General features: G+C 36.3%; 1 protein-coding gene across 3 annotated transcripts; it reads left to right on the forward strand.

Moving 5' to 3' along the window:
* The first annotated feature begins 11,489 nt into the window (after positions 1–11,489).
* Positions 11,490–25,147, forward strand: LOC128671354 (IQ and AAA domain-containing protein 1-like). 3 transcript variants are annotated; one of them, XM_053747764.1, is made up of 19 exons: positions 11,490–11,665; positions 12,411–12,577; positions 13,527–13,732; positions 14,166–14,334; positions 15,044–15,178; positions 15,759–15,870; positions 16,369–16,517; positions 16,727–16,886; positions 17,006–17,173; positions 17,241–17,389; positions 17,490–17,643; positions 17,733–17,836; positions 18,370–18,515; positions 19,264–19,421; positions 20,415–20,517; positions 21,546–21,669; positions 23,055–23,174; positions 23,645–23,717; positions 24,814–25,147. In XM_053747764.1, exons 1-19 carry the CDS (start codon positions 11,582–11,584, stop codon positions 24,985–24,987), a joined length of 2,655 nt encoding a protein of 884 aa, XP_053603739.1. In that variant the 5' UTR covers positions 11,490–11,581; the 3' UTR covers positions 24,988–25,147. The 3 variants fall into 3 exon arrangements, with proteins under 3 accessions (XP_053603739.1, XP_053603741.1, XP_053603740.1); XM_053747765.1 differs by having other exon boundaries at positions 11,651–11,765; XM_053747766.2 differs by lacking the exons at positions 23,645–23,717; positions 24,814–25,147 and having other exon boundaries at positions 21,546–21,686; positions 23,055–23,146.
* Positions 25,148–27,779: the final 2,632 nt, after the last annotated feature.

Consider the following 27,779-nt stretch of genomic DNA (forward strand, 5'->3'; position numbering starts at 1 on the left):
CATTTTTGGTACGATGAGGGCGTTAAATATGTCTATGTTTATGTCACCATATTTTTATCAATTGTTTCCGTGTTATTTATATCAGTATTTTACCTCTACTACATTATGTAAGTATCCAAACAGACATAAATCCGACACAGCGTGAAAGAAGAGCGGTGTGCGGTCAGGAGCTCTGAATATTCATGAGGTCACGATTTATGCGGTCATACCGGCGCGGAGTTCGCTAGTTTCGCAGATTTTTACTATCTAATGCTAGCAAGACCTGATTCACAGACCTTGTTACGTGTTGTTTATTGAGCCAACTTGTGGGTAGATGAAGAAAGTCAGGGGCAACGCTTTTTCATAATTAACTGAACGTGTCTACCTAAATCCATCCAGGTGCATGTGGTCGCAAAGAACTGAGATCTAGCTTGCGTAGCTGTACTAACTTTTGGCTTTATATATTCACATAATATGGTCGCTAATAGTAACTTCAGTATTGTTTACCAAATTGCCAGAGTCAGCTCGCTAAGAAGAAATATTGTTTAATACCGTTTAGCTTCTTCTTCGCGTGTCGACGCTCACCAACGATATCAGAATTAGATTTCCCAGACAATTGTTGTGCGACGACATCAGCTTCGCATTGGTCCGTTGACGGACGTCAAAGCTACGGCTATTAATTGGTGAGTGACGTCACAGTAGAGATTCAATATCAAGCGCGTGTATAGCGCTATCCGTGAAGGAAAATGTCGACATTCAAACACCGACAAAAATTTAAAGGAATAAATAAGGAAATGCAAGATTGCCCTTCCCCGCCGGTGGCGGGTGCAGTGCAAGGTGTCGAGTGGGGAATGAATTTGTCAACTTGTGATTCTTCGCCGCGCGCCCGTCCGTATATCACCGGGGTAACGTAACGACTATGGGATTCACGTTTTGAGGAATTCAGATTTTGTAGTGAAATTTCCATGTAAGTTTGCAGAACACCACTTACATGGAAATTTCACTACAAAATCTACAAAATCTAAGAATGGATATAGAGCTGATATTAGTGAGATAATTGTTAAATAATTGAAATGTAAACGTTCAAGAGATCTTGACTTGATAGATTTTGAGACTTGGACCTTGGCTTACCAAAGAAACTAAGCTGTGACTAGAAAATCCAGTGGAGCAATTAAGTTATTGAAATTAAAACATAATTTTGATAAGCATGACCGGAGGGTACGAACGACAATAATAGCCTGGGCACAAGAACGACAAATTTGTAAAAAAAAAAATGTATAACCTCAAATAAATTGAACAAGCAATCTCTTCGTGAACCGCGGAGCTGCGGCCCGAGGCGTCCGAGAGATTTATCGCGTGATGAACAACTTCCTTCATAAAACACGGGGCCGACGCGCGTAGATGTTCTCCTCTTTATATTCTGTCACAGTGCTTCGTTGGAGCGGTGGTGAAGTGGTTAAGATGCCCGCCTGTGACCGTAAGGTCCCAGGTTCGAATCCTACTTGTGCCAATCGTGACTCTCTCTCATACCTACTCAAATCAAATCAAAATATTTATTGCAAATGTAGGTAACACAGTGATTTTACGAGTATATAGATAGAAATAGTACCGCTACATTTTACCTTTCGGCATGCAATACTGAAATACAATTTTAATAAAAAATTAAATTCAAATTTTAAGTGTAAGATAATAAGTCAAGTAATGTGCACATTCCATTTCAATTCAGTTATACAATTCAATATAATAATTTTATATCAATTTCAAATATATAAAATGTATACTCGCGACTGAAAATCCCGGGGGCAGCGTGAAAATAAATCTTACAATCATACTTAGAAGAAACGTCATCATGATATACTCTGATTTTATTTTCTGCCAATGGCTAGATGCAAAAAAGAAGAGATCAAAAATCACTACTACTAGAACCACCTCCGTCTAAAGTAACATGACTTTTCCACCGCGTCTAGTGACAAGTAATCGCATAGGTACACTGAACTTAAAACTGTTAACAGTGTACAGGTCTTACGATGTTTACCTTCATCGGAAGTAAGTAGTGGAATTTCTGAGCCAACCATTACAAGGCACATATTCGACATTTTAATTAGGTAGAAGTTTACCGATATTACTACTTCTTCGCAGACACAGACCACAACGCGGGCGGACGTATCGAGCACATAAAACAATACAATCCACTACAACTACTTTGTATCGAAATGGTAAAATAACACACTCCACACTTCTACCGAACTAAGACAGAGTGAGTGCTTTTATTTACCGCAATGAAATACCAGCAATGTATACCATATCCGCCAGAGTTTGGCGAACTGTTCGACGACAGTGTGGAGCTGGCCGTAAATGGCTGGTGTAGACATGTATATTCTGACGGTTATTATGACTGATAGCAACTACCTCTAGAGATAACACAATAACACAACGCAGAGACGTGAGTGGCTACAAATTATTCTATATACCCTGCAGCAAACGGTAGCCACGCGATTTATGTAACCATATATCAAGGACCTGGGGTCATATTCTCAGAAGCCAATTTAGCTAAGACATAGTAATTACTTCCTCCTTGCCTTGTGAAAGCGTATGTCTGTAGATAAATTAAAAATTTTGTTTAGAATTATGTAGCCAGGAATCGGATGAAACATGGCTCATTTTATGTCATTTTTCATAAATTTCATTACTACTTGGTTCTTAGCAAAAATTTGTAATGTTTGGTATGGTTATCGAATCCAGTCCAATCATCCTAATTAAGAATAGACTGTTCGTTTAATACCTCTTCACGTATTATCTACTCAACCAATCGTCTTATACCTTACCTATATGTTAAAGATCACACCTGACAAGAACTTCAAAAACAAATCTTTAATTACAAAAACATAGTAATAATGCATAAGAAACTATTATCAATTTGCCTGTCCGACATTAATGGAATTCCCTCCATTCAAAACACCAGATCAAAGAGCAACCTAACCTCACTCATCCGCAAGATAAATATCGAGTCACTGAGCCGCATCCAGCGAATAAAATATATTAGTTGAATAAAACCAGTGAAATTTCCTCTCTCGGATGGTCTACATTTTTTCTCCTGGGCTCATAAATTTCGCAGACACTAACGGGGGTGAAATATGCCGGGAGGAAACGTCATCTGTCAGGAGTGATGGCGCGGCCAAAGATTTCATCCTTAGTATGTGCGGAGATTTCAACTTGATGAGGTGATTTTTATAGGATGTTGAGGGATTGGCGAGTGGTTTTTTGGTTTTGTCATGTCGTACCGACTCCATTAGGTTATTGGGTTGATTTGTGTATCAAAGTTTAGCTATTGGGCAAATAAGAGCGACAGACTTTTACTAGACAAGCTATTTTACTAGACGTACGGAAATAATGGGTGTAAATGCTTCGAGAAATAAACTATGAAATTAATTTTAACTCTCCTGTTAACTTATAAGAAAAAAATATAAACTTTTTGCTTTAAATTGTTTCCTAACAAATATTGATTGATTTACTGGACTGAACCCTCTCTGGGATAAGTGCCCCTTTATACGCGTCTCATTTTTTTACTCACTTTCTGATGAGTTTTCTTTGTTGTGCAATAAAGAATTTACAAACAACATTTCATATGACAGACCGAAAAATAATGAAATTTATAAGTAAGCCTTTATAAGAGCCCTCTAAATCATGAAATATCCATAACAAGTTAAAACAGCCGCATCCATCACACACACGAACCAGACATCTCGACAGCCATACATCCACTTGAAACAAAGCCGAACTGGTATCTAAAATCAGGAGCACAAAGCTAAATCCATCACCATTCATCACTTGCAGTATGGGACTAGGGAGCGTCACTTCGAAGGTAGGTTCGATCGACCGCCGGACCCCACGAGGGGCGTTTCTCAGTAGGGTTGCCATTGCAAATTTGTCGAAGGCCAGCAATAGTTAATGTACCTACTTTACATCGAATGTCACAAACAACAAATTCTCTGGGCTTTGAATTGACAGTCTATATTTTTTTCTCACGAAGATGGTGGGATCAACAGGGCATATGTTCAGTTCAGATGAGAGTGTTGCTGGCAACACCAGTTATTTTCTTTTTTGAATATTTTTTAACTTGTTGTTCTAAGAACGCGGTGGTGAAGAAATACTACATAATTTTATCATCAAAAGCCAATTTTAATTATATAACAATGACAATTGGTAATAGATGACTAGACTAGATATCCACAAATTCAAATTCAAATCATTTATTCAGAAATTAGACGTTCACAGGCACTTTTTCTCGACAATTTTTATATTTATAGTTATTTCTCATAAGCTACAAACTACTGGCATTTCGGAACGACCACTGCTGAGAAGAAATGCCAAAAGAAACTCATTTGAACAGTGTTGGTCCCTATCAGGCCAGAACTACCATGCCGACATGACATGACTACGAACATGCCACAGCACTCAGTGTCTAGTAGAAACTGGGTGCTGTGGATCTATCTATGGGATGTTGTGTCCAGCAGTGGTTTTCTTAGTAGGCATATCATGATGATGATTTATAATAAGGCACTGATTTAAAGAGGCAGTTGTAAATAGCAGTTTTGGTAAGTAAATAACTGCTTAATATGTTTTTCAACTGATCATAATAACATCTCGAATGACAGCTCAAAAAATTAGATCCCTTTTAATAATGTCAGCGAATTATCGTCGTACTTAATTAATTGGACGTGGCTGATAAATTGGTACTTTAAGACTTATTGTTATCAGAATTCGAAATGTCAATGGAAAAAGTGCTTTCGTGGCACGTGATATTTCTACTTTTCATGATATTCCAAAGAAAATTCTTGTCGATAAGTTTCAATTTCGCATAATTTTTATTCGGGAAACCTTCTACGCATCTGTACTATTGTTTATTCTCTATTTGCAGTATGGAACCACTAATCTGCTCTCTCGCTCGCCGCTCATAAATCAGACAGAGAAGACATTTTTACGAGCTCTTAATCAAGAAATATACGATTGTGCAGTGCGATTAAGAGCGGAATTTAGCAGCTTGCTAATGTACTTGTTTTTGTAATGTACGACTTTGGGCTTTTGTTATTTAATGAGGTTTATGTGAGGTTAATTCTGCCCTAATTGACAAGGTAGCCCTTTGAATTGATTTAAGGGAATGGGTGGGAATGGCTTATTTTGTAACGGATATTGCTAAAACAGCCATTGTACTTTGAGTAGATTTTGTAGTATGAGTTAGCTCCAAAGTAAGTTCGAAACTTGTGCTACATGATAATAATGATAGTATATTTTATAACATATCAATCTGAAAAAGATCATTTTCCATCATGACCTAACCGGGCATCGACAGGCAATCGGTATGACATTTATGCTTATACTGATCTAATAATTTCTAGATCATTTATAACCAATCACTATCGGATCTTTTAGTGACAACCAAAGGTGATTTTGTTTCATGAATCCCTGTATTTTTGTTTGTCAAGTCTTATATGTCTAATTTGCTAATAATAGTGTATTTAGGTATACAAATGGAATAGCAATGGATTATGCGACTACTTGTCACTGGACGCGGCAGGTAGTCGTAAAAGACCTGTCAGATGCCTTAAAGGGACTTGAACAAAATCTGACACCAGTGTTAACAATTAGCATACTCTAAGTTAAAAAGGAATTGGTATTGAAGATCTTGAAAAACTACTAACGAAAGACATTTTAAATCGTCATAATTTCATAATGAAAATAGATGAATACTTTAAGAAATTTTATGTTCGTGTTGCAGTGGTAAAGTTATATACTATTATTATACTTAAATCATGTTTATAGCTACCAGTGCCGCCACCTAACAGCAAACTTAAAGCACTAAGTTGTACTGCTCTAAAATATGGAGGAAACTTTCAGGAACTTTACGTAGAGCCTTGAAATAAGGCTTGAGAGATAATTATACTCCTCACTTGGGACTCCGCCGACTAAATACATATGAATTATTTAATAAAAATACTATGTTTTGTTACTTCACACATTTGAATCGACTTTACAGAATGTTTTCATTGCTACTTCGTGTTTTTTATTCAAAAAGTTTATTTGTTAGACAAATTGAAAAACCCCCGACATTCAATATTCATTTCGCTACAATTTTTGAACGAACCGATTTTCATGAAACATGAATACAAAAAACTAAACGAAAATCGGTTCGTCCGTTTGGGAGCTACGATGCCACAGACAGACACGTTAAACTTATAACACCCCTCTTTTTGCGTCGGGAGTTAAAAATGGTTTTTCTCGTCTGAAGGTTTTCTCGATTGGAGGACTGCTTTCTTACATTTTCTCCGCACGGTCTTCGCCATCCTAGTTGTCAGACCATTGGCTCGTGTGTGCTCTCCAATCTGCCAGGTTCAGGTAAATGCCCTGGCCAAATATCCCAACTTAAGTCGTCGAAAGTTATTGTGTTCCAAAAAGGGAAAACAGGTGGCGAGTGAAATTTATCAGGATTGTGGCAAGTGAAAATTCTTAATGTTTCTGCCTAGCCTACTCCACGGGAAGCTGGCGTGGACAATAATATGTAAACATGTAAAAAAAATGGGGAATTTTGGACAAATCTTTCTTTCTTGCTGATCTACGGAAAGATGAGACCATCAGAAAAAAAAAAAAACTAAAAATGCTCAACCGACGCAACAGTCTGTCACTAACGAAGACAAAGCAACCATTGTGAATGGTTTATCACGCGATATTCCTTTTGAAATGGAACTCTCATTCCCAGCTAATAAAGTAGATAAGGTAGGACGATATTTTACATTCCAGCAGCGGTAAAGCAGCGAGGAAAACCACCCGAAATGAGCCATCCGGACGTGGAAAGTGCTACAATTTATTCAGAGTCCTAACTTATGGATTGGTGCATGATGCGAGCGATATTCCTATTTATAATGGTAGTCCTCGCATCCATCACATGAAGCCCTGTCAAAGTCAAAGTGACATGAACATACATACAAGAATGGTAAATTTATGTGAGAGTTTCAACAGATTGCCCTTTCAGGCATGCAATATTTTTCAATAACAAGATTATCAATATAATCCCATTAATAAAATTCAATTTACATAACCATAAAAATGGTTTTTAAATTTAAGAGTTTTTTATTGTTTTTTTAGTATCATAATCAAAATAATATCATAATCATTTATATCATATAATACTTGTTCTAAAAGTCTGCTCTTAAGGGTCTTTGTATGAGGAGTAACCTTTAGTTTTCAAGATTCACCTGTGTTATTAAACTGCCAACCGCGAAGGCAGTGGAGAACTTCTTTAGTTTGCAAAACAATCGATAATCAGCCGTCTCTGAATCTCACTCTCACATGAGAATTTTCTCGATATAATTCGCTATTTAGCGGTGAAGCCCAAGGTTCGCATTCTAACAATGTCTTCTTTACATGGTCTTCAGCATCCTTGGTAGTTGAACCTTTAGCACATAATCCTCCTTCATAACGTAAAGACAGAACTTTTTGAGTTTGATTTAACGACGTGGCTAGGCATTTGTTCCGGACGAAATTTGTGTTTTCGCAAGACGTGACCATACCAACTCAATTTATCAACTATCTCGGTATTTTTATACATAAAACGCCGCCTCCTATGGCTCGCTCCAGGACACTAGTTACAATATTTCACCGTGAACAGACATTTTTATAGGTATTTAGCGAAAACGTCTCTCCTCCCGGCCAATTTGCAAGTTGTTTGCGAGACGATAAATTCACCGAATGACTTCGTTGCGTTAATTTCCAAATTAACTACTTTGATACTCACACGAATGAGATTATTACTAAGTTTGAGAATTATTACTTATCCAGGAGACTTTAAATATGTGAGAATTTTAGTTTAACGGAAAATGTACTTGTGTTATTTGAACTTTTAAGTGGTAAACTTAAAAAAAATAATTATCTATCTATTCATATAAATGACGTCAAATAATTTGTAAATCAATCAATTATGACAAGTCAAAAGACTTATTTATGAACACATGAATATTGTCTTTAAAATACGATTCACTTATATTGCCTTTTTAAGTTAGCATTAAAATCTGTTTAATAATTTTTGATACAATACTGTGAAGTCGTGTAATGTTTGGCAAATACATAATTTTTGTATTTGCTAATTCATCAAAAGTTTTTTAAGTAATTTCCTTTCATTCTCCAACATCAGCATTAATTTTAAAACGCCGCATTTTTTTTTATGTGGCAACATTTTGCGGGCGATCCCATTACGCGTCGACATATTTCTGAGCAATATCGCGTAAAGGTCTCCGGAGAGAGGCAATACGATATGCACTCTCGCAGTTTTTACCACGACTGAAAAATGTAAAAAAAATATTACTGGAAATGCCCTACTGTTGCTGTATACCTAATAAGTTTTACTGTGGTGGTAATTAAGTTTGAGAAATAAATACAGGACACCTACCAGAAATTGTTTTCTAACTTCAAATTTTGGCGGTAAATATCCAATGTGCAGTTTCGAAAATATTTTTTCTTTCTCATCTTTGAGTGTCCCTGTTACATTGGGAGCTGTGATGCCGTGAAGCTGGGGTTCAGCGTGAAAACAAACCTCAAAATTTTAAAGATGTTTACAAACAATCGCCTGCCTGACGTTCAAAAATCACGCATTGAATTAGTTTAATCTTTTCACTTTTTATAAAGAAACTAGATGTTGCCCGGGGCTTCGCTCCCGTGTGAATTTTGAGATAAAATATAGCCTATAGCGATCTTAGATAATGTGCAATTCTAATGGTGAAAGAATTTTTGAAATCGGTTTGGTAGTTTCGAAGATAACCCGCCTCAAACATACAAACTAACAAACGCTTACCTCTTTATAATAATAGTATAGATAATTTAGTCGATTATTTTTATGATGGATCAAAAGAAAATAGCTGAATATATACATACGTCTTGACAACATGTATTTTGTCAAATATAACACAATAACCAAACGTCGTCTCAACCCACTCCCGCGAGCAAAATGTGAAATAATTTCAAAACCAATTCAGTCACTTTGTATCATATTATGTCATGAAAACTTACCTCACCTAATGTCAAACACAACCATACCTTATCACAGTAATAATAAGGTGTCAATTCGTGTATCATACGAGTTTTAAAACTTGATATATTGTGGTTGATCTAACCCTAGCTGTCACATGTCACCACCAAATATTCACGTCTGATGTAAAATAGATTTTTTTGCGTCTTTGTTTTGCCCCCAAGCGATGTATTGAATTTTATTAGGCGTCTTATGAGGGGAACTTTCCATTACAGTGTCAGATGCTCAATACTTGAGGGAGACTTTTAAATTTTTAAACTTAATAGAATATTTATTACGTGAAAATAGAGTGAGAAAATGTGTTTGTTTTTTGTCGACGTTAATTTTTTATTGAGGAAGCGTTTGATTGATTTTCAGATGGTGTAAATTGTTCGTGTTCTCTTTTATGATATACAATTTTAGTGTAGCTTTGTAAACTAATGTTTTCTTAGCTTTAGTGTAAAGTGACGAATTGAAACAAAATTAAAATATTCGGGATAAAAAGTAACCATATGTAATCCAGGATATATCTTGGTTTGGTCTCGTTGTCAATGCTATCGACACGCAAATAAAAAGAAGTATGTGAAGATATTCTACAAGTGTACCAAATTTTATTGAAATCCATCCAGTAAATTTAGGAAGATTTAGGTTCAAACATCCTCACAAGGTTTTGGCTTTTATAATACTAATGGTATAGTGAGATACAAATATCATACTATAATTTAGAACGAAAAAGACCCAACAAATCCAAGCGAGTGGCACAGACAAGGGAAACTAAATCACGATCGTGTACAACAAATTGTTAAGCTTTATCTCGGAAAATACTCAAAGTACTTAAACCGTACAAAGGCGACAGCTGATAAACCGCCGGAACGACAACGGAGCTAAAAAAGGCACGTGGTGTGGCGCTAACATCCAACAAGGCAGAGGTTCCCAACATTTTACCGGGTTAAAATTCATTTTTTTGCTCGCCAGAAGGCTAGATTGAGATCAAACGCGCTCAAATTATTAATTTAATAAAAGTTACTTGAAAATAGCAGTATTTATGATGTTGTTTTTATTAAGACAGCGGTTCTCAAAGTGTGCACCGAGGAGCCCTAGTCATTATTTACTTATAACTATAACATTTTATTTTTAAAATTAAAAGTCTAACAGAAGTGTCATTGTCAGCTAGTGTTTTAATTTTGGTCTCCGTCAAATGTGTTACCCAAAATGGTTCCATACCCACAGAGCAATCGATCATAGTTTCGATCTTTTAGATTATATTTTTAAGACGAGTGCGAGTAGACTCGCATCGAAGCCAAATCGAGTTTTTGTTTACGCAAAATTACAATTCAATATTGATTCGTAAATTGGTTTCTTATTCTAAACTCTCTTATACATTTTGGGTTTAAAGAGATATAAGATTAGTTGGTAAAAAATATGTGTCTTTCACTACGAGAGAAGAGCGTTGAACTTCGCCATTTTGTTTACAACTTATACTTATTTTGACGCGCACCCCACTTTGAGAAACACCGCAAAACAGAAAATAAAAAATCTAGCGAAAACAGCGACATTTGGATGGCAGACGCTACGGAAGGCTTTACTACTTCCGCTGACAAGATGGCCGCTCATTCGTTCATTCAGTACACCGGAAACTGCGGCACGGCCCTGCTGTACGATAAAACACGCACCTAAATTGTGACAACCCTATTCTGTTCACTGAGCGATTTTCAACTTTATTTGAACTTCAAATAAGGTCAGAATTTGTGTGAAAAATATTATGTTTCGCCTTTTAAAGGAAAGCAATAAGAGTCGTTCTTGTCAAGTGGGATCATTTATTTCCCCCATCGAGTATGATGTAAAGTTTTCCGCTCCCGATGATAACACGAAATAGCCCACGTTTTGCGTCGTTTCGCCCTTTCATCGGGCCAAATGGGTACTGGCTCACTTCAGAAACGCTCTTATTGAAATAAAGGTTGAGTGCATGCTGTAGATAACAGCTTTGAAATGTATTACACGGGTGTGATAGAGTAATCGTTCCGTTTCATGGCTTTGGAGTCTACTTGACTTTGTGTGAATTATTGATTGTGTCAAAATTTCCATTGAGCGTATGAATTTCTGAATTTCTTTTGAATATATATCTAGCATTGGTATTGGATAGAATGGGTCGAAAGGACTTGGAACCTTTGCCCAGCAGTGGGACGGAACAGGTTAATTTTTTTTTTATCTAGCTTTAGTACGATTCAATTTTTTTTGGAAGACAAGTATACTTAACTAGCTTTTAGCTCAGCCGGCGGCTTCGTCTGCGTGAATTTTCCATGGTAATCATGGTAACAGTACCTCTTTGCGGCATAAAATGTGACCTATGTCCTTATCCGTATTCCTAAGTTATAGCGTACAGAGGGAACACACAGATAACCATAATAATCTATGTATCGAATAGCTGTCATTAGCACAGCCTACTGGACGTTTTCGCAACTGATTATCTTAATGTCAAACGGATCCATTATATTTTTTATGTTAATATATTTATGTTTCTATTAAAATAGATAAATTTTGTTAAAAATGTCGAGTGATTATTTCTTTAGAAAATGGAAGGACACATTATCTCATTTGGATGATATAGTGGAAATCGATAGTTTTTATCAGGTATCACGTTATTTGTGATTGAAGACCTTCGAAGAATACTATTAGTGGGATGCCCCAGTCAATTTTGACGTTAACTTTAACATGCGCAGAAAAACGCAAGGTACGCCACTTTGTCTAACGCGTCGATCGTCTGCGGCATGCAGGTTAAAGTCAACGCCAATATTGACGTGTGCAACTCACCCTAACTAAATTATGCTAGATGGTCTATACAAATTTTGTGATAAAAATCTTGATGATAAATACCAATTTAATTTAAATTGCAATTTAGATAATTTTTAGCGAAACATTAGTTAAATTTGGATATAAGTACAAAAAAAGAAAAAAAAAGATACAAACAAATGAAAATAGGTTTCACTTATGTATGTAATATAACTTACACTATACACTAAACTTAACACATTTAATTTAAAAAATTAAAATAAAAAACAAAATATTTCCTGGTTGGGAGTGCAAGCACCGAACATGTTCACATGTGCTTGCCACTCTTGAAAACTATTTCACCCAGTTCTCTGAAAAAAATACATACCTACGCACAATTATTATTATTATAAATACATAAATAAACACCTTAAAAATATACTAAATACCAATAATAATATATACCTTTCGACCTTAGGTAGGAGTACCTACGTAACGTAGGTGGAAGGGAATTTAAAGCCTAACCGCCTAAATCGAGAAAGAATACCTTAAGAATTTTTTGGTTGGACCGATGTTTTGGAATATTTTATTAGTTTTTTCTTTACAGGAGATAAAAGTGAACGATAAAACTCTTTGCCAAGCCTCTGAGAGGCTCTCGGGAATGCTGGCCCTGTACATCGCAGCCTTCAACGATGCACTGGACTGCAAGCAACACAACGCGCAAGTCCAGAAAACACTTTACATGGAGAACGTTGTCCACGCTGTTTCTCAGAGGTAGGTGTACATTTTTTTATCATTCCATAATATTAACATGTCTGTTTCTCATACATTGATAGAGAGTACGCTTATCGACTTGTCACAATCCTGACAAATATCTTTCGCTTCCTCTATACTTCTACTGTCTTCATGCATGCTCTCCGATTTGTTTGACGCAAAACGATTGCCAATGGTTTTATTAAATTTATCTTAAACTTACTTGCATGAGGTACTCATAATATGTATAGAAATCATCTTCCATTCTCCAGAATGATTAGTCTACTTCACATTGATCCATTTTGAATGTTTGATCTACTTTCACAATTTGTACATTTTTTTGCCAATCCGTCTACTAACTTTCCTCATTAGTCTAGTTATCTCAATGGTCTGCTTATTGCTCTATTTGGTCATCTTGTATAAATGGTCTACTTTCCCGATTGGTCTAAACTGGGGGCATGTTATGTAAAAAGCTTTTAAAAGAAAAGTCTAAAACACCATAAGTACACAATAATTTTGCAAATATTTATTTAGGTATTTCAATTATTTAAAACGTCCACAATTACCAAAATAATTTACAAACGGTAGATGATATTTTTATTTATTTATTTATTAACATTTCTTACATCTAACATTACAGGTTATTACCTAATGCGTTAGAATGAGCCTATTGTAATCTGTAGCAAATCACATATAGTCCAATTCTTCTGAAATCATTCAAAGAGCAACAAAATAGGTCCAGATCATTAGCCACGATATTAATTGTGCGCAATGCCCGCGTCAGCGGCGCCTCTTTCACCAGGTTGGTTCTCCCTTGCGGCACAGCTAGCAGCTGCGGCCGGCGACGACGCCATACGTATCTGTTCGGTACAAATATACTGATTGTTGTTGTGTTGTTTGATATTATCTACTAGTCAACCATTAGACCAAATAGGGATAGCAGATAATGTTAATGTTTCCCTTTTACAAGAATCCTAGAACTCAAGACACAACTGCGTAAACTAGACGGGAGCAACTACCAGTTCCTAGCTAACGGCGCACGAGCACACAAGATGTCTCCTTACGAGGCCGAGTTCAGTGGGACACCTGATGATGCGCCGAGATCAGAGCTGTTGGACGCCAAGCTAGAGGAAATATTCAGAGCTGCGAAGGAAGAGAGAGAACGGATTCGACTTGGTAGGAAGATTCAATTAGGTCATAAACTCTTACCATCTTATTACAAAAAGATTTTAAACGAAGACCTAAAGTTAAACATTTCTCTCGTTTTCTATTTTTATACGTTTCACGCGTTTTAAAAATTACATTTTATAGTTAACAGTAAATATCTTTTGATTCTGTAGCAAATTTTTATTTAAAAGCTTTTGCAGCAAGATGGAATGTTAGAAATTGTTTTCTATATCCATCAGCTATACTATAGGTAATAGATGATCTGATTCACGGTGTGAAGCTAACGTTTTATAACTATTGTGAATTTTTTTGTCATTGGCTTAATGAATATGACACACGTGATGTAATTTAGTAAATAATACATATATATGCCTCACTAATAATTCTAAATACAATTTCGTTACAAATAATGTAAATAAAGATATATCTAAAATTATTTTAGAACAAGAAAGAAAAGAGCATGAAAAGGAAGGAGGTCAAGAGGCTGCATGTTGGTGGGACGCTGAAGAGATAGAGAAAGACAAGGAAGTTGATGATAAAGAGAAATTAACAGAAGAGCAACTTAAAACGATAGAAATGGCTGCTATGATTCAGGCACATGAAAGATCCAGGTCGGAATAATTTTAATGCTAATTCTCTTAAAGGCTTCGCTCGTTTGGTCTAGAGCGAATGCTAATTCTATCAATCACTTCTTGGCTGTCCAACCAACTGGCTGACTGGCCATAAACCGTGGCCAGGGATTCATTTAGTTAGTAAATGGAATTAAATTTTTCTTCATAGTTGAGGCTCATGGCTGAGGGTCGTGGTTGTTATGTGGAATGAAACATACACAACAACTTTCTTGGCATTATTAATGGAGTGGTTTGCCATTGCCTTCTCCATTTCACACAAAAGTTAATAAGAATCAACCAGTGTGCAGGTTTCCTCACGATGTTTTCCTTCACCGGAAGCAAGTGGTGGACGATGAAAACTACTATACATGAGTCAGATTGGTATACAAACTTATGTGGCACGAGTAGGATTCGAACCTGAGACCTTTCGATCCACAGGCGGGCGTCTTAACCATTACACCAACACCGCTTCGCACCGAATTAAATTACATTGTCACAATACTGAGCGTCGACACGCAAAGAATAAGAAGAATTACGAGACGAGATTATCGAGACCTACCAATAATAAATTAATAGGAATTAAAAACCTCAACATTAACTTTTAGGGGAGACACATGCAATAATATATATCAGTGTACTTAATAAATTTCGATTTTTTTCTGATCTGAAAAAAGATCTTCAGTTTCTAATTATGCAAAATCCCTTACAGACAAGTCATACGCAACAACACAAAAACAAAACAACAAAGAGAGAGGTGGGCGAAAGAGTTGGAGGGAGAGATGCCGCCACCAGCGCGATGGGAGTTGAGAGATAGAGCGGCAAAACTGATCCAGATGGCAGGAAGGTAGTCTTCATATTCATCATATTCTCATGGATGAGGGTCGTGACCAATAGTAACTGTGGCTCTCTTGACTAGGGCCTCCAGGAAATACAATCTTGTGCCTTTAAGGAAATGTCCTTAAAGGCACAAGATTGTATTAAGCAGCAATGGCTGCTTTGACAAGGATATGTATCCTTATCATTTACGTCCATGTATCGCTCTTGTATACGTGGTCTTTGACTTTGACGTCTAAGAATGACCCAGCAGGATGAGCATTTCTTTTGTATGACTTTACAATTACGATAAATGCATCTTAACTAAATTAATAAGATGATATTTTTCTTTTTACCGACAAATTAGATTGAGATAGCCCCAAAGTGAGTTCGAAACTCATGTTAAGGGATACTGGAACACAAATATACTGTATTGTATAACATATATTATATATATAAACATCCAAAACCCAGATCAAAAAAAAAATTGTTTGGATGACAATGCATTATTATAATATGCAATGTTGCACCCAGGATCGTGAATAGGATCGTGTATTATCGTGGGTTTCGTTCGTTAAACATGTGTTTTAAGCAGTTTATTTCTATTGTAGAATATATTTCGAAGCTAAAAGGAAGAAAATCGATGACTGTAATCGTGATAAGCTACTGGACATACAGTACTGTTTACCACCCCATTTGACAAGCAAACCTAAATCTGATAAGGTACGTATGTCATTTTGAACTTGAATTTAAAAATATATTGTTCTTCCTTTATACTTGGTGTAGGCTTCCTTCAGTTCCCTCTACTATTCCCTGTTTTGGGCAGTTAAAATCCAGTTTCCATCCGCTATCTTTTTGATATCGTCCATTTCTTCTAATTAAATGCAATATCTACTCCATGGCCTATACAGTCGTCTGCAACACGACTCCGCTTTTCTGACTCGAAATGAAATATTTTATGTACTACCTATTATTAAAATAATGTTTCGTTTAATGTTATCCGACCTAGAGTGGGACTATATTATCTTCTTGGTGCCTTAGGATCAAGTTGGTCAAGCAGCTGATAGCTAATAATAGCATTTCCAAGGAAAATATTGATGTCAGGCAAGCGGTCAGTTGCAAAATCATAGCTTAATCTTCCAAATTTTTACCCGAACCTAACTAGGATCAACGAAGATAAAAGATAAAAAGTGAGACCCAAATTAATGTTTTTGTCCTTAGTTAAGATCGTATTGGACCGACACACGGAAGAAACATACAAAAGACTGGAGAGTTTCATTTGACACTTTCAAACAGATTTACTTAAAAGAGCAAACTGCAGAACTAACTGAATATTACAGAGACGTTGTACGAGACTGGTTCTATTCGTGGTAAGTTTCAAAATTTATTTTATTAATGTAAATAAATAACAATAGATCCTCAGAATCAAGTAGTTACTTTACATTTTGAGTTTGTGAGGAATGACTTAGCTTCAAAATTATTTTGTTGGTCATAACGCTGATTTTCATGAACATGATTTTGAATCAGACAACAAAAAGGTAGATATAAAAAAACTTAAAAATCCATGATTTGTACTCAGGTTTCGTGAAATCCAGTATATCCATGACATACCCGAAGAGACCGAAGGCGGGATAGTGGCTATAATAAAGGACGAGATGACCTCTCCTGGTGAATGGCTTGAAGAGTACAAAAAAGCTCTTGAAAAAGAAAAGGCTGATAAAGGGAAGAGCTCTCAGGAGGTAAAGAAAAAATAATAATAATAAACTCTTGACTATCGGCTTATAATAGGCTATTATCTATCTGATCATGATATATCTCAATGATCAACAAATATTCATAGTAAAAGTAAATTTTATAGAAAAAATTTGCTGCTCAACAAGCGAAACGGGAGAAGATGATGCAGAAAAAGGAAGAACAAATGAAATTAAAGGCGCAAGCTCTTATGATGAAGAAACTAATGAAAAACCCGAATCAACATCCCGGGTATAATTATCCAAAATCTGATAAATTGACTTATATTGTAGAGGTAATAAAAACAATAACATAGTTGTATAAATTTTAAGAATTACGATTGAGATAACGCTTTATTTAAGGCAATGGAAATATATCACACAAATTGGGATGAGCTAGATGAAACAGAAATAAAACTTGTTAAGAAAGGATACATAAAGGATCTCGATATTTCTAATGCTTGCAAAGAGGTTAAGACAGAAGTTTGCGATTACGTTGATGAGGACATGAAGTAAGTTACTATGGTACTAGGACTATACGAGATGTTCCTCGTTGAAATTGAGAATCACAATTCACATCAGCCAATGACCAATCTCAATTTACTTTTATAGAAAAGAGCTGAAACTACTGAGAGCAGCTTTGAAGACTGACTACACGAACATGGGCGAAAAGATGTTAGAACCATTAAAAACAAAGAACAAGAAAGGAAAGAAGAAAAAGAAGCTCGAAGCTACAATGAGTGAACATATTGCTGAGCAACTTCACGTGAGATAATGTTTTTCGACCTTACATTCATTTATTTACTTAATAAAAAATCTAAAAGTACCGCATAATATAACTTTTTTACTTCACAGGGCTTAGCTGTGAAAGATATTCTTAAACAGTATCCTCGGACTTCGTTGGAAAACTTCTTTGGGGATCAGAATTTAGTTGGAGACGATATCCGCTGCTACTATGGGTAAGTATCTGCGGTTGTGAAATCGGGAGCTGATTGCCATAGTTTTCCCCAAAAACTACAAAACATGGAGTTCTTCAAAATGGGCGTGAAAAGATTTATTCAGGGCCGACAACAGCAGGGGTGTTAAAAAGTGCCCTGAATAAATCCATAGGCTCCGGTGACCATCAAATATTCAGGACGACCTAACAATAAGTGGCGAGACTCTCTTGAGTGTATGTGCCCTTAGTTTTTGCTATAGGCCGAGCTAATGCTCATGACATTACATATTGTAAACTCATCTAATCCACACTGTCACCGTACTCAGACACGTACCGACGTGAATTCGTTAACATTGCGTAGTTAGTATGAAACTTATTTTATTTACCGCAATGAAAAACCAGTGATGTATATATAATCAGAGTTCGGAAAACAGTTTGACGACATAACGCATCTGTTTTGTTACACATATTCCTCTAGGGTTTTTACTTTTCCCAAGACATATATATACATCATGTTATATAGTAAACTTTTAAAGTATTCCTTTTTGTCCTCAGTCAAGCCTTGGCGTACGCTGGTGAAACCCGAAGCTTGTGGTGGGAGCGCTGTCGGGATGTCGTCCACGGGAACCACAGGGTGCTCATTGTTGGGCCGCCACGCAGCGGGAAGACTACGCTAGTTCACGCTCTGGCGTCGTTAAATGGTGATTGTTTTTAATCTATTTTCTACCTAATATTGTATTATATGAACAGAAGAATAATATAATAATAAGAATAGATGATCTTTATTCAGTAATTGGTAGTTGAATGGTAAAATATGACAGAGGGTGCGTCTACATAGATTTTTGGTCTCAGAAACAGGAAAACCTGGGAGATTACCCAAACATACATGCAAATATACGTTTGAAATCATTCAAAAATGCCAAAATTACAAGCCTCGATGGTGCCCATAATGCTTGCCGCGTTTTCTTGTTGTTGATTACTTCACGCTTTGTCAACTCAACCTATCGATATCTCAACGAGTTCAAAATCAAAGTTGTCGCCTTGACCGAAATCGATCGGAAATCATCGTCGTCATCGCTCAACTAATCTTGAAATTTAGTTAGATTTTGTTGAGAGTACAGAGAAGAAAGTCAAGTGTCATTTAATTCGGAATAAGGAACTTTGCCCGAAGGAAATACACGGTTCCAAACATAATTTTAGCGATTAATGGAGCAATACAAGAAGATAACAATTGAATGTCACTTTATACATTAAAAAGTGTTTAGATTTAAAAAGGGAGAAACAGAGAAAGAGTAGAAAGTAGTTTGCAAATAATATTTTTTTTTTGTTTTAATTGTCACAAACAATGCGAACGAGTTCGTCTACAAAATAATATTCCTAGAAAAAACACTAACTAGGTACCAATCTGGATCGTACCTACTCACTCATGTGTTCAGAATATGATTTTAGATGCGGTACTATTCGAAGTAGATCCCTGTGAGATTCCAAGTATTATGATATCGGCAGTTTACCTGCAGCCCCTGGTGGCGGCCATTGGCAAATGTGCCGAAGTGTGTCAACCGTCCGTTATCTTTATCAAGAATATTCACAAGCTTTTCTATAGCAAGGTATTTATATTTTTCAACCCTTTTTTCATCCACAGTTGGTCTATGCTCAACAAACTTCTAACAACAGTAATGTAGGAACTATACATATATATAAAACAACATCTATGTCAAGATAATTCTTTATTTGCATTAAATAGGGTCTGTACCCTATTTAATGCAAATAAAGAATTATCTTGACTACGGTGCTAGTAATACAATTTAGAGATCCTTAACCCATTTAGCCATTAACAACAGCTTGCAAAAAATTAGTCATTAAATTTACATAAAATTAAACTATGAATCGCTATTGTTTAAAAATTCAACCAAAGAATAAAAACATTTCTCCAGCGGCCAGTTGTGTAAGCAAGATTTAAATTTCTTTAGAGGAAGTATTTTTATCTGTGTTGGAAGCTTATTGAAAACGTTTATATATTACATAGCAATTTTTGCTGAACTTTTTAAATTGAAATCATTTATTCAGAAATTAGACCTTCACAGGCACTTTTTCTCGTCAATTTTTATATTTATAGTTATTTCTCACAAGCTACAAACTACTGGCAATTTCGGAACGACCACTGCTGAGAAGAAATGCCGAAAGAAACTCATTTGAACAGTGTTGGTCCCTATCATGCCAGATCGGCTTACCATTATTGTTTCTTACAATGTTTTTTTTTTTCTAATAATATATAAAAGTACATAATGTACATAGTCAAAAGTTTGGTTTTGGTTTTCCATTGTTTATGACTCTATAGCCAAGTGTCTGTCCTCTGTATAGGTAATGCCAGCTCCACACTGTCGTCATACCCAGACACATACCGACGCGATTGCGTGAGCATTGCGTAGTTAGTATAAGTGTTTTCGTTTACCGCAATGAAAAATCAGTAATGTTTAAATACCGAATCCGCCAAAGTTTGGTAAACTGTTCGACGACAACGTCGATCCGGCATAATGGATGTTTATTACCCTCAGGATCAACTAGTTTTAGAATTAAGCATAGATTTCCATTTATTACAGAAACCTAAAGAAATGGCCGAAGTTAATACTAATTTACTGACTTATTATTTCATTAAAAAGTTGTTTAAGAGATTCAACAAAACTGATAAAGTGACAATAATAGGTGAGTATTCAACTTGTACACATTTTGTACAAGATTATCTAGATGGTAGGTACTTGAATAGTTTTCCGATAATTACGTAATTAATAACCGAACCGATTCGACAAGAAGAAATTATTTTAATTTGGAACTCAGCAAAAAAAGACCGTTTTGGAAATTTTCACTCACAACGATATTAGAATAAATTCAATAAATTTAGTAAACTAAAGAAACTAGGTATATTAACATTTCGTAAACGCTAAACTATAGTAAGTACTATAGTAGTATATATATAACCTACCTATTCAAAGAATTTTCAAAATCATTGCACAACTGAAAGCATTTAGAAGATAATTTAATAGTTTTACCTGGTTCCTCTTCATTCATTTTCACTATATAGGTAGATTTAGGGATACCCTTTGGTTCAGCGGTGGTTGCGGCTACATGCTGTGTAATATGTTTTTGTTTGCTTTTACTAAACACTAGTGTAAGTTAATATTGTTACTAACATCAGATCGACTCTGTCTGAAATAAATAATTTGAATTGAATTCAATATGTATTGGTAGATGTCTTGTGGACTGATGTCATAGTTTCCCAAGGGATCCACTCACTCACACTCAACTTCGCGTATTCCCGTTTTCATTCGAGGCTGTGACGCCGCGTAGCCCAGATTTTGAAGATTTGACTATGATTTTACAAACGCACGCCTGACGTTAATCCTCCTTGGAATTGATATTGTTGCCTATCAGTTGCGAAGTTATTATGTTCCTTAGTCGCCTAACGACCTCCACGAGAAGATATGGTGTGGTCCTATTTTAGGGCGGGACCACACGCCTCAAAGGAACTAACAGGACATGTTCTGTATACGGCATTGGCCCTTTCGGGCTTCACTCACTCGGGTTCAAGTGCCGGTGGTTCACCTAAATTAATTGAAGTGAACCACCGGCTAGAAAAATTTCCCTTGGTCCAATCAGGTGAACCACTTCAGTGTTGTTGAAATGTATTGATTCCTTGATTCGCTCTCAAGATGGTAAGTTCACTATGTTGACAGGCACCTGCGTAGAACCCTGGCTGGTCAAAGCTGCCAAGCTTCTGAAACAGTTTCCAGTAGTTGTGCCCATTCCTGACACGTGCTATTCAACTGTCTACAAGATATTGTACGAGTGGGTCACCAAGTAAGACAATTATTAAGGTATATCTAGTTTTATGCAAATGTTATGACCATGTTTGCTGAAGTTACCTACAAATGGCGAGAACAAATTCGTGGCAATTTTAATTGCTACACTAATAATGATAATGCAACAGGGAAATGACTTCATCAAAAATAGGTATTAAAATCGTCATGTTCGTAAAAGAGTAGTGTAGATTAATAGAATGATACCTATAAAACCACCTCTCTCTCTCTTCTGAGAGTTTGTTTGTTTGTTTGTAATAACTTTATTGCATATGAAAATAAGCACATTAATCAAAATTAATACAAGAAAGATACATTGTACAACGACGGACTCATCCCATGTAGGGATCTCTTACAGTCAACCGGCGATAGGTTGAGAGGACGTGTATACAGCAGCAGGCCAGACAGAAGTAATAACGTATAACATGAACATAGAAGACTATAAATTATAAGAAAATAAATAAATATACTTAGGAAAACTAAAATCTAAATAAATAAATACATAAATATATATAACAATAACAAAAATACATAAAAAGATATAAATACGTATTAGAAATAACATACATACATAATATAATAGCCTAAATGTTAGACGTGACAAGAGAGGACTTAAGAAGTCTTTCCTTAAACGAGTTTAAGGAAGGAGCAATAAATAAATAATAAATAAATAAATAAATAAATAAATAATATATATATATATATATATATATATATATATATATATATATATATATATATATATTAGGACAAATCACAGATTGAGCTAGCCCCAAAGTAAGTTTCGAGATACCAACTCAACGATACTATATTTTATAACAAATACATATATAGATAAACATCCAAGACCCGGGCCAATCAGAAAAAGATCATTTTTCATCTTGACCCGACCGGGGATCGAACCCGGGACCTCTCGGTTCAGTGGCAAGAACTTTACCACTGCGCCACTGAGGTCGTCACGTCAGGTAGCACTCTTAATATCCTTAGAAAGCGAGTTCCACAGCTTAGCGCCCAAAACCGCTTCGCCCAAAACTGAGTTTTCCCGGTTTCTTCCTTTCAGCCATTGAGCGTCGGAGCCCAAAGACCGCTTTCCTACTTTTGCATCAACACTTCGCACGGTATCTCTAGTTGTCAGACCATTCAGTTGGTCAAGGGCCGGACCCTGTGTACTTTATATTGCCTATTTTCAAAGCGCAGTTGAATAATAAGTGGCGCAACAAGCCCACCGCAGGTTTTTCTTCTAAAACGTTAATTAACATTAACAATGTCAAACATAGATCAACAAAAAGAAAAAAAAAAGAAAATGTCATATAATAGTTATATGAGTCTTTATATAGATATATGACGCCTAGTAATTTGAATGAACATTTTCATTTAATTTTATAGTGAACACAGCATACCCAACGACCTGGACATTCAGAGTTTAGCCCGGGAGCTGAAGGGCTACAGTCTCGGCTACATCCAACAGTGTCTGAGGAACTTCCTGACTCCTGCGAGGATCGTGCAGTAAGCTATTGTTTCGTCAACATTAGCAGCTTTTACCAGTTGTATCATCACTACATAGTATAAAACATATACAAATGTATGCTTAGATCTTTAAAACTACGCAACGGATTTTGATGCGGCTTTTTTAATAGGTACATTGATTCAAGAGGAAGGCTAGTCTATTCTATTTTTATAAAAAAGAGGTAAGCGTTTGTGAGTTTGTATGTTTGAGGCGGGTAATTTCCGAAGCTACCGAACCGATCTCAAAAATTATTTTACCTTCAGAAAGGTACACTATCCAAGATTGCTATAGGCTATATTTTATCTTAAAATTCCCACGGAAGCGAAGCCCCGGGCAATATCGATCTTCTGTTGTCCAGTCAGTTTCTGATTTTTTATACTACCAATAGCAAGAAGGGAAATGCCTGCAGCCCGGGTCGGCCCGGGCAGTCCATGAGCGCTTGCAATAATATATTTACATTACATTACAGTATCGCATCACACGGATTGAAACCCCAAGATGTCTACGATTTCATACTGGAAGACAACGAGGAGATAAAAGTTGTAAGTTAAAGCTAACTTTCTCTCTGTCTCGTCTACCCAATTGTATTCGAGGTTGTGACGTCGGAACAAATTAAATTTTGAAAATTCACGTGTGATCGTACAACCCACTTGCCTGTCGTTCAAACCCTCTTTGGGAATTCTATTGCTGCATATCAGCTATCTGGTTTCGTACGACACCCACGACAAGATATTGAGTAAAGAGATAAATTAATTCAGCCCAACTGGCATGGTCTCGATAGCTCAGTGGCCAAGAGCACTGTCCCGGACAGACAGGGGCGCGAGTTCAATTCCCACTCGATTCCAGAATTTTTTCATGTCATTATTATTTTCAAAAATAAGCTAAAAAGCATGTGTGACTTGTATAATTCATTTAAAAAGATATTGAATGCCCTCACTAGCGTATATATATCCACGAGATAATATGATGTGGAAATAGATCATAATAAGAAGTTCCAATCCACCAATCACCCAAAAAGAAAACCAATCTAGATATGGTTAGGTATCTAGATTGAGTGTAATTTAGATTACAGTCAATGAGGTTAAGACTAAGACACAGAGGTTAGATTTAATGAGGACTTATAGCATTCACAACAGACGAAACCACACGCCACGTCAACGTGTCAAAAGATATCAAATCCATGGAATTAGTAAGTACTCCGTACAACGAAGTACTTACTATACTAAACCCATGATAAAATTATTTATTCAGAAATTAGACCATCTCAGACACTTTTTCACGTAAATTTTTTTATTATGTAAGTTAGTAATTTGTCACAAGCTACAAGCTACTGGCATTTCGGAACGATCATTGCTGAAAAGAAATGCCGAAAGAAACTCATTTGAACAGTATGTCGATCGAAACTCATTTGAACAGTGTTGATCCCTATCATGCCAGAAGGGCTTACCATTATTGTTTCTTACATATTTTTTTTCTAATAGTAGCTACAACGTAAAAGTACATAGTCAAAACGTATATAAAACATGTTATGATTGTGATCGGAGTGCTGATAAAATATCATATGTATAGATGTAAAACACAATTAATCACACAAATATATATGAGGAACGAGCTGACGCATGGGATATTCTCTTCCAGGAATATGAAAAGTACCTGAAGTGGTACTTCGACAAGACTGCCTGGGGTCAGAAAGAGATGAGACACTATGAGGACCAGCTGGAGTTCAAGGCAGCATTGGACAAGTACGCAGAGGCTGCGGCGAAGAAGATGAAGACAAAAAGTGGCACGAGCAGTGCCGCTTCTTTGAAGTGATGAACATAATATAACAAAATAAAATTTTAATAAATTGATACATTTTCCAGCCGCCTGTCTACTTCAGCTTCGCCCACCAGTGGGTCCACGGTAATTTTGTATTTTCTTTTAATTATTAAACCTTGTCACTCGAAATTAGTTTTGGATAATAAACAAAAATGCGGCCAAGTGCGATATTTTTACTTTAACCCGTACCTATATGAAAACTACTTGCTAGATCTCGTTTAAACCAATTTTCGGTGGAAGTTTACATAATAAATGTTGTGCATCATATATTTTTTTAAGTTTTATCATTCTCTTATTTTAGATGTTACGGGGGGGGGGGACATATGTAAAATGTGTTCCACTTTGGAAGGGTCTCTCGCGCAAACTGTTCAGTTTAGAAAAAAATATATATTAGAAACCTCAATGTCATTTTTGAAGACCTATCCATAGATACCCCACACGTATGGGCTTGATAAAAAAAAATTTTTTTTAGTTTCAGTCCTAAGTATGAGGACCCCCAAAATTTATTGTTTTTTTTTCTAATTTTATGTAAAATCTCAATGCGGTTCATATAATACATCTACTTACCAAGTTTCAACAGTATAGCTCCTATAGTTTCGGAAAATAGCTGTGACATACGGACGGAAGAACAGAGAGACAGACATGACGAAGGGTTATAAGGGGAATAAGGGTTCTGTTTCTGCCATTTGGCTACGGAACCCTAAAAATGTGATGGTGGCGCTAGTGTGCAGTGATGTATCACCTTAATGGGAATGAAACACACACTACCGACTTTCCTGGCAAACTTAATGGAAAGGTTTTCCATTGCCTTCTCCAATTCACACACTAGATGATCCATTATCAACTAGAGGTGCCTAGAGTGAACCTAAATAGACTGCGCACTCAAGTGGTGCACCAGATTGTCTTTGCACCGGCGGTGCAAAGACAATCTGGTTGCACCTAGCCCGATACCCCACCGGGTATGCTTGACCAGGCTCAAAACATGCGCGATTGTGGCCCCACAATCGATGACACGTCTTGTTGGATTGGCTGACTTAACAGCTTCCGATGAAGCCATTTGACGCAAGTGCACGTGACTCGGTTCTGGCAAGAACATATTTAGCACGTAATAGAGCGTTGGTTTGCCATCGACACGCAAAGAATAAATAAATAAAGAAATATATTAGGACAAATCACACAGATTGAGCTAGCCCCAAAGTAAGTTCGAGACTTGTGTTATGGGATACTAACTCAACGATACTATATTTTTATAACAAATACATATATAGATAAACATCCAAGACCCGGGCCAATCAGAAAAAGATCATTTTCCATCATGACCCGACCGGGGATCGAACCCGGGACCTCTCGGTTCAGTGGCAAGAACCTTATCACTGCGCCACCGAGGTCGTCAAGAAGAAAGAAAGAAGAAGAGCAACAAAATATTGTTTATACGTACGAATCGTTTGAATCTTGAATTCCACTCAATAAAAAAGAAATAATAACGAGTAAGTATAATATAAAGTCATATTACGTCATAATGTTTGTTCATGCCAACTCAAGCTACAACAAAAATAGGGTATTAAAGTATTACCGCAAAGCCCGTTGTCAGCATACGATTCTGAGTACACTAAATTGCAATGTTAAATAAACACGATTTTTATACGGCAGCCAAAGATAAGCCTACGTAATGGCGAACGTACAAATAAAAATGGATGAAGTGCCGATTTTATGTGGAAGGGTGGAATGATATTTTTGAGATTTTTATCAGAGGGGCTGAATGCTAACGTGTGTTTGCGAACGCTGAGCATGCGACTTTATTTCTTTATTGCGAAAAAATGCTAAAATCCCGCCTCCTGTAGGGTCACCATGATTCTTATGGTGCTCCCACACAGCGTGTTACGAAATGTCATAGAACATGTTGTGTCATTTCATAAACACATCCTTGACAAAAGAGTGTCAAAGACAGCAAGTGTTACCTATATAACACGGTGTGTGGGAGCACCTTTACATATTATAAAAAATACCCCTGTCGCTTCTGTCTGTATGAATGATTTTTGTAATTTTTGTACCAATAGATAGGGTGATTTTGGAAAAAGGTTTAGGCGTATAATTTATATAGTTTTACCCGAGCAAAACAGGGACGGGCCGATAGTTATAAAAAAAAATGTAAACCCTATCAATTATAGTTGATTCGTAATATAATATTCAGTTAAATATCGTTGCATACATGCATATTTTTAAAAACCCAATTTGCCCTTCCAACAAAAAATTTTGCCTACAATATTTTGCAGCATGGTCACCCTACTCTCTACCCTTTAATAACCGCCGCGCAGTATTTGAAATTAATTCCCCGTTTAAATATCTACCCTAATCACTGTTTGACTTGGCAAGCACCATAATTTCCAATATTATTATATTCCGACCGCCTGGGCACTTATCAAGATCTCGGCAAATGTTTGTCAGTAACATTTTGCTGATATTTTTAAAAGTAGCCAAGTATCACATTCGCATGGAACAAAAAAACCATATTGTCTCATTATTATTTCCTCTTTTTCTCATCTGTGCGTGTTCCTATTTATATTCTCGTCTGTGATGCCTCAAAGCCCTAGGTCTGCTTGAAAGATAAAACCTTCTGCTAAAGTTTTAGGACCGGTCGCTTGCATGCCACCAACCCTCTTTGGGTATGCTGTTTTAACCCTTACAATTTTCAAGGCTTTTTATCACTGTTATGAATTAGTATTTTATTCACTTGTTTTTTAATATTATCTACACTATTATTATATAGAGGTATCTAAGCGTCTGTG

Source organism: Plodia interpunctella, chromosome 7, assembly GCF_027563975.2.
Source record: "Plodia interpunctella isolate USDA-ARS_2022_Savannah chromosome 7, ilPloInte3.2, whole genome shotgun sequence".
NCBI classification, from domain to species: Eukaryota; Metazoa; Arthropoda; class Insecta; order Lepidoptera; family Pyralidae; genus Plodia; species Plodia interpunctella.